Source organism: Gracilinanus agilis, chromosome 2, assembly GCF_016433145.1.
Source record: "Gracilinanus agilis isolate LMUSP501 chromosome 2, AgileGrace, whole genome shotgun sequence".
In the NCBI taxonomy this organism is placed as follows: Eukaryota; Metazoa; Chordata; class Mammalia; order Didelphimorphia; family Didelphidae; genus Gracilinanus; species Gracilinanus agilis.
Window position 1 is genome coordinate 688,486,225 of NC_058131.1, and position 12,745 is coordinate 688,498,969.

The 12,745-nt window shown below is 47.4% G+C and overlaps 1 protein-coding gene across 1 annotated transcript in view; it reads left to right on the forward strand.

The window, feature by feature from the left end:
- The window catches only part of LDB3 (LIM domain binding 3), a 125,846-nt gene that overhangs the window by 54,123 nt on the left and 58,978 nt on the right, over nt 1-12,745 (forward strand). The window contains exon 5 of the mRNA XM_044659159.1: nt 3,828-4,225. Within this exon, the coding sequence (XP_044515094.1) occupies nt 3,828-4,225 (398 nt within the window). The remainder of the gene's footprint in view (nt 1-3,827; nt 4,226-12,745) is intronic.

Consider the following 12,745-nt stretch of genomic DNA (forward strand, 5'->3'; position numbering starts at 1 on the left):
CTTGGAGTCTGACCCATTGGACTCAGCGTGGGATCCTGGAGAGGAGGCTTCTAAGGATGCTAAAGGCAGGAAGGCAGCAAGAGCCTGATTTGTTCCCCCACATCCCAGCTCCCTCTTCCCAATCAATCAGGATCTCTAAGCTGGAAGGGCCTTTTATGGTCAAAGACTTCAACCTGTTCAGGTCACAGATGAGACGACTAAAGTCTAGAACCCGAGTCCAGTTCTGAGTCTCTGTTAAGTGGTTCCTTTTCCTGGCCAGGCAAACTTCTCCAACACTCCTGGCTCCCAACCTTAGCCTCCATCTGTAAAAAAAAAAAAAAAGGCAGGTTGGGAGAGGTAGTGTGGCCAAGTGGGCAGGACGCTGGACTTAGAATAAGGAGATCTGAGTTTGAGTCCTGCCTCAAGCTGAAGGCATTTAAGTGAGCAACTTGGGATAGTAGATAGAGAAGGCTGGGCCTGGGTTTAGGTCCACTTACTAGTCTATCTTGGCTTTACTTTCTCCATCTGTAAAATGGAGAGGTTGGATTTGGTGACCTTGAAGGTCCCTTCCAGCTCAAAAACGATGATTCTATTACTTCAGTGAGCCTCAGTTTCCTCATCTTTAAAATGTGACTGTTAGACTAAATAATAACTCCTATTTGTCTGACATTTAAAGTTTGCAAATGTCCTTGAAATGTATGATTACCCCCTTTGTTCTGCGGAGAAAACCGAGGCTCTGGCTTTGTCTTTGATCACACAGTCAAGTGAGTATTTAAGACGGAACCCAAAAAGTCAGCTTTCAGGCCCAGGGCATCACCTAGCAGGCCACACTGCCTCTGACTGCCTTCCAGTTCTGGCATTCCGCAATTAGCTGAACTCAAAGGCCCCCCAGTTTTAAAACCAGTAAATGCCCGTAGCTGAGCCCCAGCGAAGGATGGGCAGGCGAGAGGGCAGCTTTCACCCGGCAAGGTGGCCTGCGGGGTGCCAGGAGATCCTGGAAAATCCCCAGATGGAGGCCACTTGGAAACTGCTGACCTTGAGCTTGTTGCGTGGAAAGGGGGCGCAGGAGGCCCAAAGGTGCGGTTGGGGTGCCCTCTTCAGGCCACACGAAGCGTGCCAAGTCCTGAAATCGGTTTTAAGAGGGAAGGAACAGAGAGGGAGAACTTGGGTCATACTTGGCCTTGGCCCTCACTTAGCCAGGCAGGGGGGATTCTGGAGGGAATCCCAGGCAGCACAGGGGGCCGAGCCACTGATCCTTGGGGAAAGCCCACAAAGAGGAGCTTCTACCTGTGGAAAAGGCTAGCCAGAGGTTTTTGTGGAGGAGCCTTGGGGAGGCACCCCCCTAAATTTACTGGTGACAAGAAGACTAGATCTGGAGTCAGAACCCTGGACTCTGGTCTGGCACTTACTGTCTGTGTGACCCTGGACAAGTCTCCTTGCCTAGCTAAGAGTCAGTTTCCTCATCTGCAAAAAGCACTAGTAAATACTGAACTACTTCACTCATAAAGGTGTCCTGAGGAAATGACTATGGAAATGGGAGCCATTGTTTCTTCTCCCAAAGGACTTTATGCCAGATTGTTGTGGACACTGACCGGAGATGCTCTCTAGACTTTTTTCCCCGCCTCAAAAAGCTCCAATATTGGGAGTCCTTGCCCTGGAAAAGTATGGTGGATTCTAAGATAGAAGCTAAGGATTTTTTTTTATTTGGTTTTTGTTTTTAGAGGAAAGTGAGAAATGAGGAGAAGAAGGATACCAGAACATGGATAGAGGAGTGCAGCCTGGAGAAAAATAGAACGGCAGCTGCCTTGGGCATCCTTCTTAGAAAGGAGGAATCTGTGGAAAACAGCCAAAGAGAGACTAGCTAAGAGTTTCAGAAATCAGAAGTGGAAAGCGAGTAGAATTTGAAACAGACCCTAAAAGAGAGCTAGAAATAGATTTCTTTCCCCATCCGGAAAGGAGGAGCACAGAAATGGTCCCAGTAAATCCTCAGGGCTGGGGCAAGTCCTAGGCTGCAGGATCCTTTGCCCTCCCTGGCCACAGTGAGCTCAAACTTAAGACATGTTGGAGGCCAAACCCTCTGCCCCTGTAGGATGCCCACGTAGGAACTGGGGGAGCAAAGGGGCCAGACCTGATCACAGCTGCAACAGGCTCACTGCTGGGAATTTCTAGTGATGAATCTTGAGGCTAATAATAATAATAATAATAATAATAATAATAATAATAAATGATAACAGCTAGCCTTTATACTGTGCCTACTATGTGCCTGGTACTCTACCAAGTGCTTTATAATGATTATCTTATAGGATGATCTCCATTTCACAGATGAGGAAATTGAGGTGAACAGAGGTTAAGTGACTTGCCCAGGGTCATTCAGCTTGTAAGTGTGAGAATGCAGGTCTTGCTCACTCCAGGTCCAGCATTCTATCTGCTAGCTGCCCTAGAGCTCTACCCAAATAATTATAGAGAAGTAGGGCAGTTGAGCCTCGAGGGCACAAAACTGTGCCAGTTAGGCAGAATTCGGTCAATCTGCTCTTTCCTCCATCCAGGGACCCCTTCCCCCAAATAACTTACGAACTCGTGACAATTCTATTATGGCTTTAATTCTTTTTTTTTTTTAATTTGGAAACTTTTAATTAATTAATTTAGAATATTTTCCCATGGTAAATTCATGTTTATGGCTTTAATCCTACCAAGATTGCAGGACCAGAGCTATGAATGGCTAGAGAACCATGAAGCCCAGTTGCAAACTGGGCACCCTGGAAAAGATCTAGGAGTTCTTTTACTTGAGGCAAAAATAGTTTGTGGGAAGAGGGTGCAGTGAACCGGGAATGAGGATAGCCCATACCCCGAGGAGTCTGGCTCTGAAAGCATCAGGGCACCTTGGGTAGGGGGCTTGCCAGAGGTTTGGGGGGGGGGAATGGTCTTGGCAGAGGGATGCCGTGGTGATGGGACTCAGGACTTGGGCCAGTTTGTCTAGGCTACAGAGGGAACCTTGAAGCGAAGTACAGGATGGGGGTCTTCAGGAGAAGACGTATGTTCCATGCCACCCCCATGTCGAGTCCCTCGATCAAAGGGCCCTTTGCTAGTTACTTCTCTGTCTTATTTTGCCCTTGGTCTCAAGCAGAGATTCCTTCTCCGGGTTCTAGAGCACGAGAGTTGGTCCCCTCGTTTGGTGGGAGGCCCCTGGAGGGAAATGACCCCCGGAAACCTGACCCAACCTGCTGCTGGCCTCTCGGTCTGTGGAGCACGGCTGAAGGGCTTGGAAGCTGCATGTGACCTCCCAGCAAGTCCCCCGCTGATAGCACTCCCTGGGTGACCCCGGCTCAGCTCTTCATCTCTTGGGCCCCATTTTCCCAATCCGTATAAGGACAGTATTGGGCTAAGAGGCATTTGATGTCCCTTCTATAGCCAGATCTGGGAGCATCAGGATGATCTCGCTGTGGGCCACCTACTCTCCCTCCTCGCCCCCCACCCTTGGATCCTTAGGCATGGGCTTAGCCGCATTTGATTTTTCCAAAAGTGTCTCCTTGCTTCTTTATTCAGGTCCAAACCAGCTCTCAGAGGATGGGAGGAGACAGCCCGAGCACCAGCCTGTGGAGGCTGGAGGCAGGCCACATCCCACAAACAGCTTTTCTATTCCAGGTTCTCCCTCGCTAGATGGCTAACGTTCGGGCGTCGTGAGCCTGCACGGAGGGGTCTGGGCACTGAGTGCGGGAGGGCGTCAGGGCATACGCCGCTATCCTTTCCATTACAGATGGCAGCATTGGTCCTGAAGGAATGATGACTCTTTTCTCTGCTCCCCTTCTCCCCCATCCCTGCCCCCTTGCATGGTGGCTTCCTTGCTCCAGGACTCTGCTTCGGAGATGAATGGCAACTTGACAGCTTTAAGCTCTATCCCCAGCCCCAAGGGGGGGCCCCCCACCCCAGGGGTGACCAATGGAACAGGCGTAGGGACTCTCAGCGTCCAGGAGGTCAGCCAGAGCCTTAGCTCCTCCTCCCAGGCCACCATCATCTCCTCCCACATGGTGACCTCAGAGCCTTCGCCTCCGAGAGGGAACAAAGGCTTGAAGGCGAATCCAGAGGCGACCTCTGACAGTCTGAGCCCCAAAGTGCAAGTGGGCTCTGGGCAGCAAAGACAGTATAACAACCCCATTGGCCTGTACTCAGCAGAAACCCTGAGGGAGATGGCTGAGATGTACCAACTCAGCCAAAGAGGGAAGGCTCCTGGTACAGCGCCTCCAAGAGGGTAGGTAACCCAGCGTGTGCTCCCCTGTCTCTCTGCTCCACGGCCCACCAGCCACATCGCTAGTCATTCCTAACCACACGAGGGAGATCTGGGTCCTTGGTGCTCTGTGCAGCTCCGCCATATTGGCTCGGAGTATGAAATGCCAATGGAATTCAAGTCGAACCAAATTAATGGATTTTTACCAACGTTGACTACTGCCATGGCAGAGTGGAAAGAAGGCTAGTCTTGGATAGTAAATGGTGGGGTAGTAAGAGAAGACTTCATGGAGGAGGCAAGGAACTTAACTGGATCCCAATGGATGATATCCCATTCCCTCCATCTAAACACATCCCCAAACGGTACTTACAAGAGGCAACATGGGGGAGTGGATAGAAAGATGACTTCTGAAGCAGGAAAATCTGAGTTGAAGTCCCTTAAATTCTGCCTCTGACCTATTGCTTGGGTGACCTTGGGCAAGTCACTAGCCTCTAAGTGCTCTAGGGCAAAGGCATCAAATGCTTCATAAAGATGAACCAGATTAAATTATAATTGGCAAATGTTGAACACAATAAACAAAAATACAGTACACCATAGATAATGTTCACCTGTGGTTTTCTAAGACAATATGCAGCCCAGAAATCCTTTTCTATTTGAGTTTAACATCCATCTCTGCTCCAGGCAACTCCTGAGGATTATAAATTGCAGAGAGGAGGGTGATCTTCTTTGGGAGAAGGGGTTTCCTCATTTGGGGAAATTCCCAGGTCTGGTCCCTATCCCTAGGCCTATTTGTGATATATATCATCTGTGTGACTCTGGACAAGCGACAACCTCTCAGAACTCCAGAAAACTCTCTCCTTGCTTTGGTAGAGGGAATTGACCACTGAGAATTCCTTAGTTATTTTAAAATTTGATTTAATTTTAAAAGAAGGGACAGGCCTAGAGACGGGAGGTCTTAGGTTCAAATCCGGCCTCAGACACTTCCCAGCTGTGTGACCCTGGGCAAGTCACTTGACCCCCCCATTGCCTACCCTTACCACTCTTCCATCTATAAGTCAATACACAGAAGTTAAGGGTTTAAAATAAAATAAAAAAAAAAAAGAAGGGAGAGTACTCTCCTGAGGGAAAAAGGATAATCTGAAAGAGTAAACGTAATACCTGACCAACTCAAGCAAGGGTTCATGAGGGAAACAAACCCAAAGGGCAGGAATTGGAAGGAATTCTCAGCCTAGCTATGGTCCAAAGCAAAGTCAGCCTAGAGTGTAGGACAAAGGAAAATGTTGTGAAGGGAGGAGATACCCTGGACGTCAGAGAAAGGAGTCACCTCAGACTCTGTCTTGACCAAGGATAGCTCAACTCAATGGCAGGTATAGCTACCCCAGTTCCTTATTCCATGAAGGCAGAAATACTACAGGCCCTCAGAAGTATTAGCCAAAGAAAAAGGAGGAAGGAGGAAGACATTTCAGGTTAGCAGAATATCACGTCAGAATACAGACATAAGCATGCATATGACATATGTAGGGAACCATAAAGAGAGTAAAGGGCTTCTGTTGGGGCATCGTGGAACATAAATTCAGAAAGGGAAGTTGGGACTAAATTGTGGAAGGTCTAGAACAGTAACAAAAAGGAGTTCTGATTTAGCCTAACAAATTATCCCTCTGCTAAAAGCAACAGATTTGACCAAAGGGATGGTGAAATAACAGATATGGAAGAGGCAGGCTCAGGTTGTTGTTGTTTAGTTGTTCCTATCATAGCTGACTCTTCATGATCCTGTTTGGGGCTTTCTTGGCAAAGATACTGGAGTGGTTTGCCATTTCCTTCTCCAGCTCACTTGACAGAGGAGGAAACTGAGGCAAATGGAGTTTAATGACTTTCCCTTAATCTCACCACTGTCTGAAGTCAGATTTGAACTCACAAAAATGAGTCTTCTTGACTTCAGGTCTAGCATTCTTTCCACTGAACCACCTAGCTGCCCTAAGCTCAGGTATGTACCATTAAACCAGGTATATACCATGGTGGATCAGAGAAGAGGCAGCATGGATAGTAGGTAGGGCACCGGAATGAAGAAAAACTGAATTCAATGCCCTGGGAAAGTCATCTAGCTTCTCAACGCCTCAGCTTCCTCATGTGTAAAAAGAGGAGGCTGGACACAGTGGCCTCTAACTGAATCCTATGGTGGACTTCAATGGAAAGAGAAATAAGTCATACTGCATTGAGTAGACTTGAACCTACCTGGCCAGAAGGAGAATCTGGGAGATGAATTAGGGCTTCCGTTACTTGAACTCGTGTTTTCTCTCCACTAAAAGAAGAGGAAGGAAGTGACTTAATAAAAGTGGTGTTTTAGGAAGATTATTCTGATGGTTGGGGCCATGTGGGGGAAACCCCATCAGCCAAGGGATCTTCACCCTTAGTTGTTCTCATTTCTTCAGCTGGGTTTTTGCTTGTCTCTTGTCTTCTCTCCAAAGCATGCTTGGCTTTGAGAGAAGCCCTGGTCCCCTTTGCTACATGAACCCTGCTCAGGACCAAACTCTTTTCCTTCAGCATAGCTAAGCCTGGGGTAAAATGTCCCCCTAGAAATGCTGCTTAAGTAAAGAAGAGAAAAGAAAGCAGGCACGAAAGCCTAGAAAAATGGGAAAGTATAAAGCGCTGGCTTCTTCTCCTAACCTGAATCTACCATGACTATAGACAGGGTAGTCAGCTTGCTGAATGACAGTTGTTCAAGTCCATCTTCCTTCAACATCCAGGAAAATTCAGGTTAGCTCTTCTGCTGCATCTGGTGGGATTCTTCTGCTCACCTGAGTTTACCTCCTAATTTTCATTCCAGGTAGGGGCTCCCAAGTGACTCTTTCTGGCCCGTGGCTATGATGCACTGCTGATCTCATGGCAGGTTCAGTGAAGTATAGTTGAAAAAAAGCCTGAATTTAGAATAAGAGAATTCAGATTCAAATTCCAGCTGTACAATGTACAATCTGGGTGATATTTTTTTTTTAAGCTCTAAATTTCAGTGAAATCTCTTGGATCTCCCTTGATCTTCCCTGACTCCTGGCCCTCTGGGTAAGGCAGGACCTTTTCCTTTCTAACTTCCAAAAACTCTTTCTTGGGTTTTAGGCTAAGCTGACCTTGCCCATAACTTTTTTGGCCCCTCCTAAGGGTCTCTATAGCTCTAACCTCTGGAATAGGGGCAGTGTGGTATAATGGAAAGAACTCCTATAGTTGGAATCAGAAGACCTTGGTGATCTTGCCATGGTGTGACCTTGAGTAAATCCCCTCATCTTTCAAGGTATCATCATAGATTTAGAGGTAGAAGGCACCATCTAGTCAAAGCCCCTCACTGAATGAGAAAACCATAAAATTAAGTAACTTACCCAACGCCACACAGGTAAGAAATGACAAAAACAGGATAGAAAGCCACGTCCTTAAACGCCTTAAATGCCAGAATCAGGATACTATCCACTGTAACTCCATTTGTCCGTCTCTGAAAGGAGAAAGTTAGACTAAGAAGAGAAGCAATGGGACTTAGTGGATGGAGAGCTGGCCCCCGAATCAGGAACACTTAGGTTGAGTCTCACCTCTTGACACGTATAATATGAGGCAGCAAAGCTGGACTGACCCTGGGAAAGTGATGGAAACTCTTATTGCTCCAAATAATTTTCTCAGACTCTAAGTTACAGAAAAGGTCTCAACCTGCCTTGATAAAGGGCATTTCCTCATCTACGAGTTCTCTATATCAATGAAATCCATCCCTTCTCCTATTTCGAGACTAAGAAATCCCTAAGCTCCAAGCAGTTTTAAGATCCTCAATACTACCCCAGTTTTCTCTGTCCTCTTTGGTTTGCCCGAAACACGATCAACGAATTACTTGCTAAAGCTAATTCTACCTTTTGGTGAAACTCAGTTTCTTAAAATATTACTTCCTGGCCACCAGCATGTGGCCTCCATGGAAGGGCTGCCATATTTCCATGGAGCCCATTTGGATTTCCTTGATTAGGGTCCTTCTAGTGGCCAGAAGCAGACTCCCAACCACTTCCCTTTTCAGAGTATTATTTCCTTGCCCATCCAAAGGAATGGCTTTTCCAGAGTCTTATTGCCACAGGTTTACAACAGTAAACACAGTAATAAAAACTGTTATTTCCATCGTTGAAGAGAGGTGGGTTCTTGCTTTATAGGTCTGCAGATTGGACTGCAGTGCAGAGAGAGATTTGTGGTCCAGCAGGCATCTTCTCCTTGTTGTCCTGGCGTCTCCAAGGCCTAGGAGAGAGTAGGGTCTTTAGGAACACATTTTATAAGTCAGATTAATGGACAGTCTAAACACAAGCCTGGGGAACAAGAGGGATTTGGTTTATCTCACAAGGGGAGGTGCTGACAGGAAAGAATTCCAAAAGGACTTTGGGCACTGAGGAGTCCATCCCATAGTCCTAACTGCTCCTTAGCTGAGATGGCTTTCATCTCTTGTCAGGAACAGGGCTAGTGTAGGATGGCCTCATCAGTCAGTCCATCAGTCAACAAACATTTATTAAACGTTACCTAGGTGCCAAGCACTGCACCAAGTGTGGGGGGATTGAAGGACATGCAAAAACACGGTCCTTAGTTTAAGTCTTGGTGTTTAGATCATATTTCTTTTAGGTCTTTCAGCTTCTAGAGAGGAATTGAAGAGAGAAGACCAGGAAAGGTAGTAAGCTTGAGAGATGGGATTTGAACCCAGAGCCTGTGCTTTTTTCTTCATAAGTTATTCATGAGTAGGGATTGTTTCATTTTTTGTAACCCTATAGTCTAGGGTAGAGCTATGAATTGAGAGAAGAGATGAGGAGCCGTGGTGCCTGGCTAGCTGACCTTAGACCAGTGGATTACAGAAAGGTTTTTTCTCTTCCTCTCTAGGGACTGGCTGGTTGGGTGGTACCAAAGGTGACAACATCACTCCTGGCAGACTTTCTTGGTCTTTGGTCCAAGAGTGTGAGCAAAGAGTTTTTTGTATGAATCTAAGGGTTGAGATAGACTCTTGGCTTGAATCACTGATGTTGGAAGTGGCTGGGAATGATTGTGGTAGATACTAATTATGAAATTCTTTGGAGAAAGGAGGAGATAAATAGCGAAGCAAATAATGACCAGGGTATGATGGCTGCCTCCCTTCCCTCAACTCCCTCCCAAAACACACGCCCATATTCACCCCAGAGAGGCTTCCAGGGCTCTGAAGATGAGCGAGGGGTGGTAGAATGGCACTCTTGTGAGCCCAGGTAGACAAGTCCCGTGCTATGATTAAAATTATCTCAAGAGACCGATTTGGGGGTAAGAATATAAGTTTATTGATTGTATCAGGTTTATTGGTTGGCCAGCATCATAATCAATCAAGTGATATAGGACCAGGGGTGCCCCAAGCTGGGTCAGGAAGCTTAATAAATAGATTTTTAGGAATTTATTATCGGGTCCTTCACGTGAACATCCCAAGATATCTTTAATTGGTGATAGCTACGTCAGAGCTGATCCATCAACCCATCTACCCCTTCCCATCCCCACAGGTGGACGGGATGCATGGGAGAACCCTTCTCCTCTTCAATTATTAACCAAATTCTGTTAAGAAGGAAGATATTCCTTGGCATTCCCAAGGACAAAGAAAATGCTAAAAGCAGCAGACTGAGTGCTATCTCTGACCCAGATCCCAGACACAGGAACACCCAGTAATTCTCCCTAATACATAGGAATTTACACAGTATATGAAAAATAAATTCTCATGCCCCGTTATAGGGGTCGACTACAATGTCAGAGTATAAGACTCTTAGGAGAAGGGATTATTTCGTTTATTATATTTGAAGCCCTAGCGCTAGTGCCTAGTAGGTGCTTAGAGATTGATTGATTATTGGGAGTGGATTAGAAAAGTCCTTTTCTGGGATCCCATGAGGAGATCACTCTCCAGATTTCTATGGGATTCATTCATCCATTCATCAATCAACAAACCTTTGTTAAGTAACCGCTGTGGGCCAAGCACTGTGCTGGGCGATGGGGACTGAAGTGACAGATGGCTCCCGAGGAGCTACCCATGGGAGAAGCACCGACTCTGGGTCAGAGGATGAGGGACTATCCCGTCAAGGGATGCTTCTGACTTGTGTAATCCTGGGCAAGACAGCGACTCTTCCCAGGCCTTGCAATGAGTAACTCCTGATTTTTAGGACTAGGAAATCTTGCAGGAGGCTAAGGAATTGGCATAAATGGGTTTGCTCTGACCTAAGCTTGAGCCTGACCCTGGTGACTTGGGCCAGGGAAAGGGGATTCCCATAGAGGTGGGATAACTATCCGGGGTCTCCTCTCTAGTGCTCCAGAACCCTGCCTGGTGGTCTCAGGGGGAAAGGGGCAGAGGAGAGAAGCTGGATGGGAAGACTGAGGCTCTGGCCATGGGGAAGGGCTTTTGCTACCTCCTCTGGAAGTCAAAGTGCTGACTGAGTGTTTCCCCGTAAGCAGATGCTCCATGCCCAGCACATGCCTAAAATGGAAAAGGGATCTCGGCTCCTTCCGAAAATATCTCAGCTTGAGGATATTTTTGGTCTCATCCAGGGTTCAGAGGGCAGATGGAATTTTCTTGACTCGGAGTGTCTGGGGTCATATTAGGGGACTGGTGCCAGGGAGGGGTTCAGCTCCCTGGTGATAGGATATCAAATGGAGCCACCAGTGGGATATCAGCACCTGGGCATGGGACACCGGGTGGGACCTTGGTTAGCAGCCCCGTGCCAAGGAGTCAGGGGGAATCGGGAGCCCCTCCCCGCACATCGAAGGGTCAGTCCTCAGCAAAACTACCAAGGCATCGATGTTTCTCATCAGAGCACCTTCGGGGCCCAGCCTTTATCTCTCCCCCCACCACCTATGTTAGCACTCCCTTTTTAGTTCCTGGCAAATTAATTTACCCTGAGAGCGCAGAGAGATTTAGTCCTGCCAGGGAGATTCGTACCATCAAAAAGGAGTCCAGGGGGGCAGCTGGGTAGCTCAGTGGAGTGAGAGTCAGGCCTAGAGACAGGAGGTCCTAGGTTCAAACCCAGCCTCAGACACTTCCCAGCTGTGTGACCCTGGGCAAGTCACTTGACCCCCATGGCCCACTCTTACCAATCTTCCACCTATGAGACAATACACCGAAGTACAAGGGTTTAAAAAAAAACTCAAAAAAAAAAAAAAAAAAAAAAAAGGAGTCCAGGACAGACAAGAATGAGGATAAAGGATGAATCAAAGAAGGTGGCATTGATTTAATGGAAATAATATTTGTTCCTTCTTAGGACCTCAGTTTTCTCATCTGTAAAATGGAAGGTAGCATAGGACAATAGAAAGGGTTCAAACTCTGGTATCAAAAGATCTGATTTCACTCCCTGATATTTTCTGCCTTTGTTTCCCCGGGTCATAGTAGCCTCTTTAATAAAATGAGAGAGTTAGGCTGAATGGCCTCTGAGGGCCCTTCCAGCTCCAGCTCAATGAGCCTCTGGCATTGGCTTTACCACGGGAAGTAATGAGTTTCTCATTGTTTGTAGAGTGCAAGCAAAAAACGGGAGGACTGCTGATGGGGAATGTGGGAGAAGCTTCTGGAAGGGGCTGGGTTGAATGACCTCAGTCTGAGGAGCTTCTCTGCCCCCCACCCCCATCCCAGACTCTGTGATTCTAATTTAAGTAACAGTGACAAATGGATGAAGAAGGTATTTTAAGACAACCCCTTCAGATTGTACCCTTTAGGCTATGGCCTACCCAGCTTATGCACCGGGGACTGCTGCCCTCTTCAACCAAGCCTTAGGATTCCTCCCCTCCCTCAAGCTACACTTTTCTGTCTGTCTGTCTTTCTGTCTCTCTCTCTCTATGTGTCTCTCTTTCTCTGTCTATCTGTCTTTCTCTCTGTCTCTGTCTCTCTCTTCCTCTCTGTCTCTTTTCCTCTCTGTCTCTCTCTTTCTCTCTCTCTCCTCCCTCCTCCTCTGTCTGTCTGTCTCTCCCTCTCCCTCTCTCTCTGTGTCTCTGTCTTTGTCCATCCGTCTGTCCCTCCCTCCAACCTCTTTCTTCTCCCACTTCCTCTCTATCTCCTTCCCTCCACTCCTCTCCTGTCCTACTCCATTGCCAAGACATGAATGCTAGAAATATCCCTGGAATTTGGACAGCGGAGGCCTGATAAACTGTGCCCCCTCCTGCTTTAGCTTTAAGATTCATCCCCCCATGACCACCCTCTCCCAAACAAAGGCATCTGAAGACCCTAAGAGAGGGGGGAAAGAGGGCTGGCTTTGAGGCCACAAGACCTAGGTTCGAACTCAGTTCTGCTGCTCATTGCCTGTGTGATCTTGTCCCTGGCTCCATTCTTCTTATCTGAAGAAGCAGGCCTAGATGATCTCCAAGCTCCTTCCAGCTCTAGATCCCATCTATATAGATGGCTTCTTCCCCAGGTCTAGAGAGGGGGACTTGGTGGCTGCAGGTAGAAGAGCGGGGAGAGGGGAGGGAGGGGTCCTCTCTAATCTGAAGGATGCCGAGCTCCGCCAGGGCTTTTATAGGCTAAATGCACCCCATGACTTCACGGGGGGATTTTTTTTTATGCTT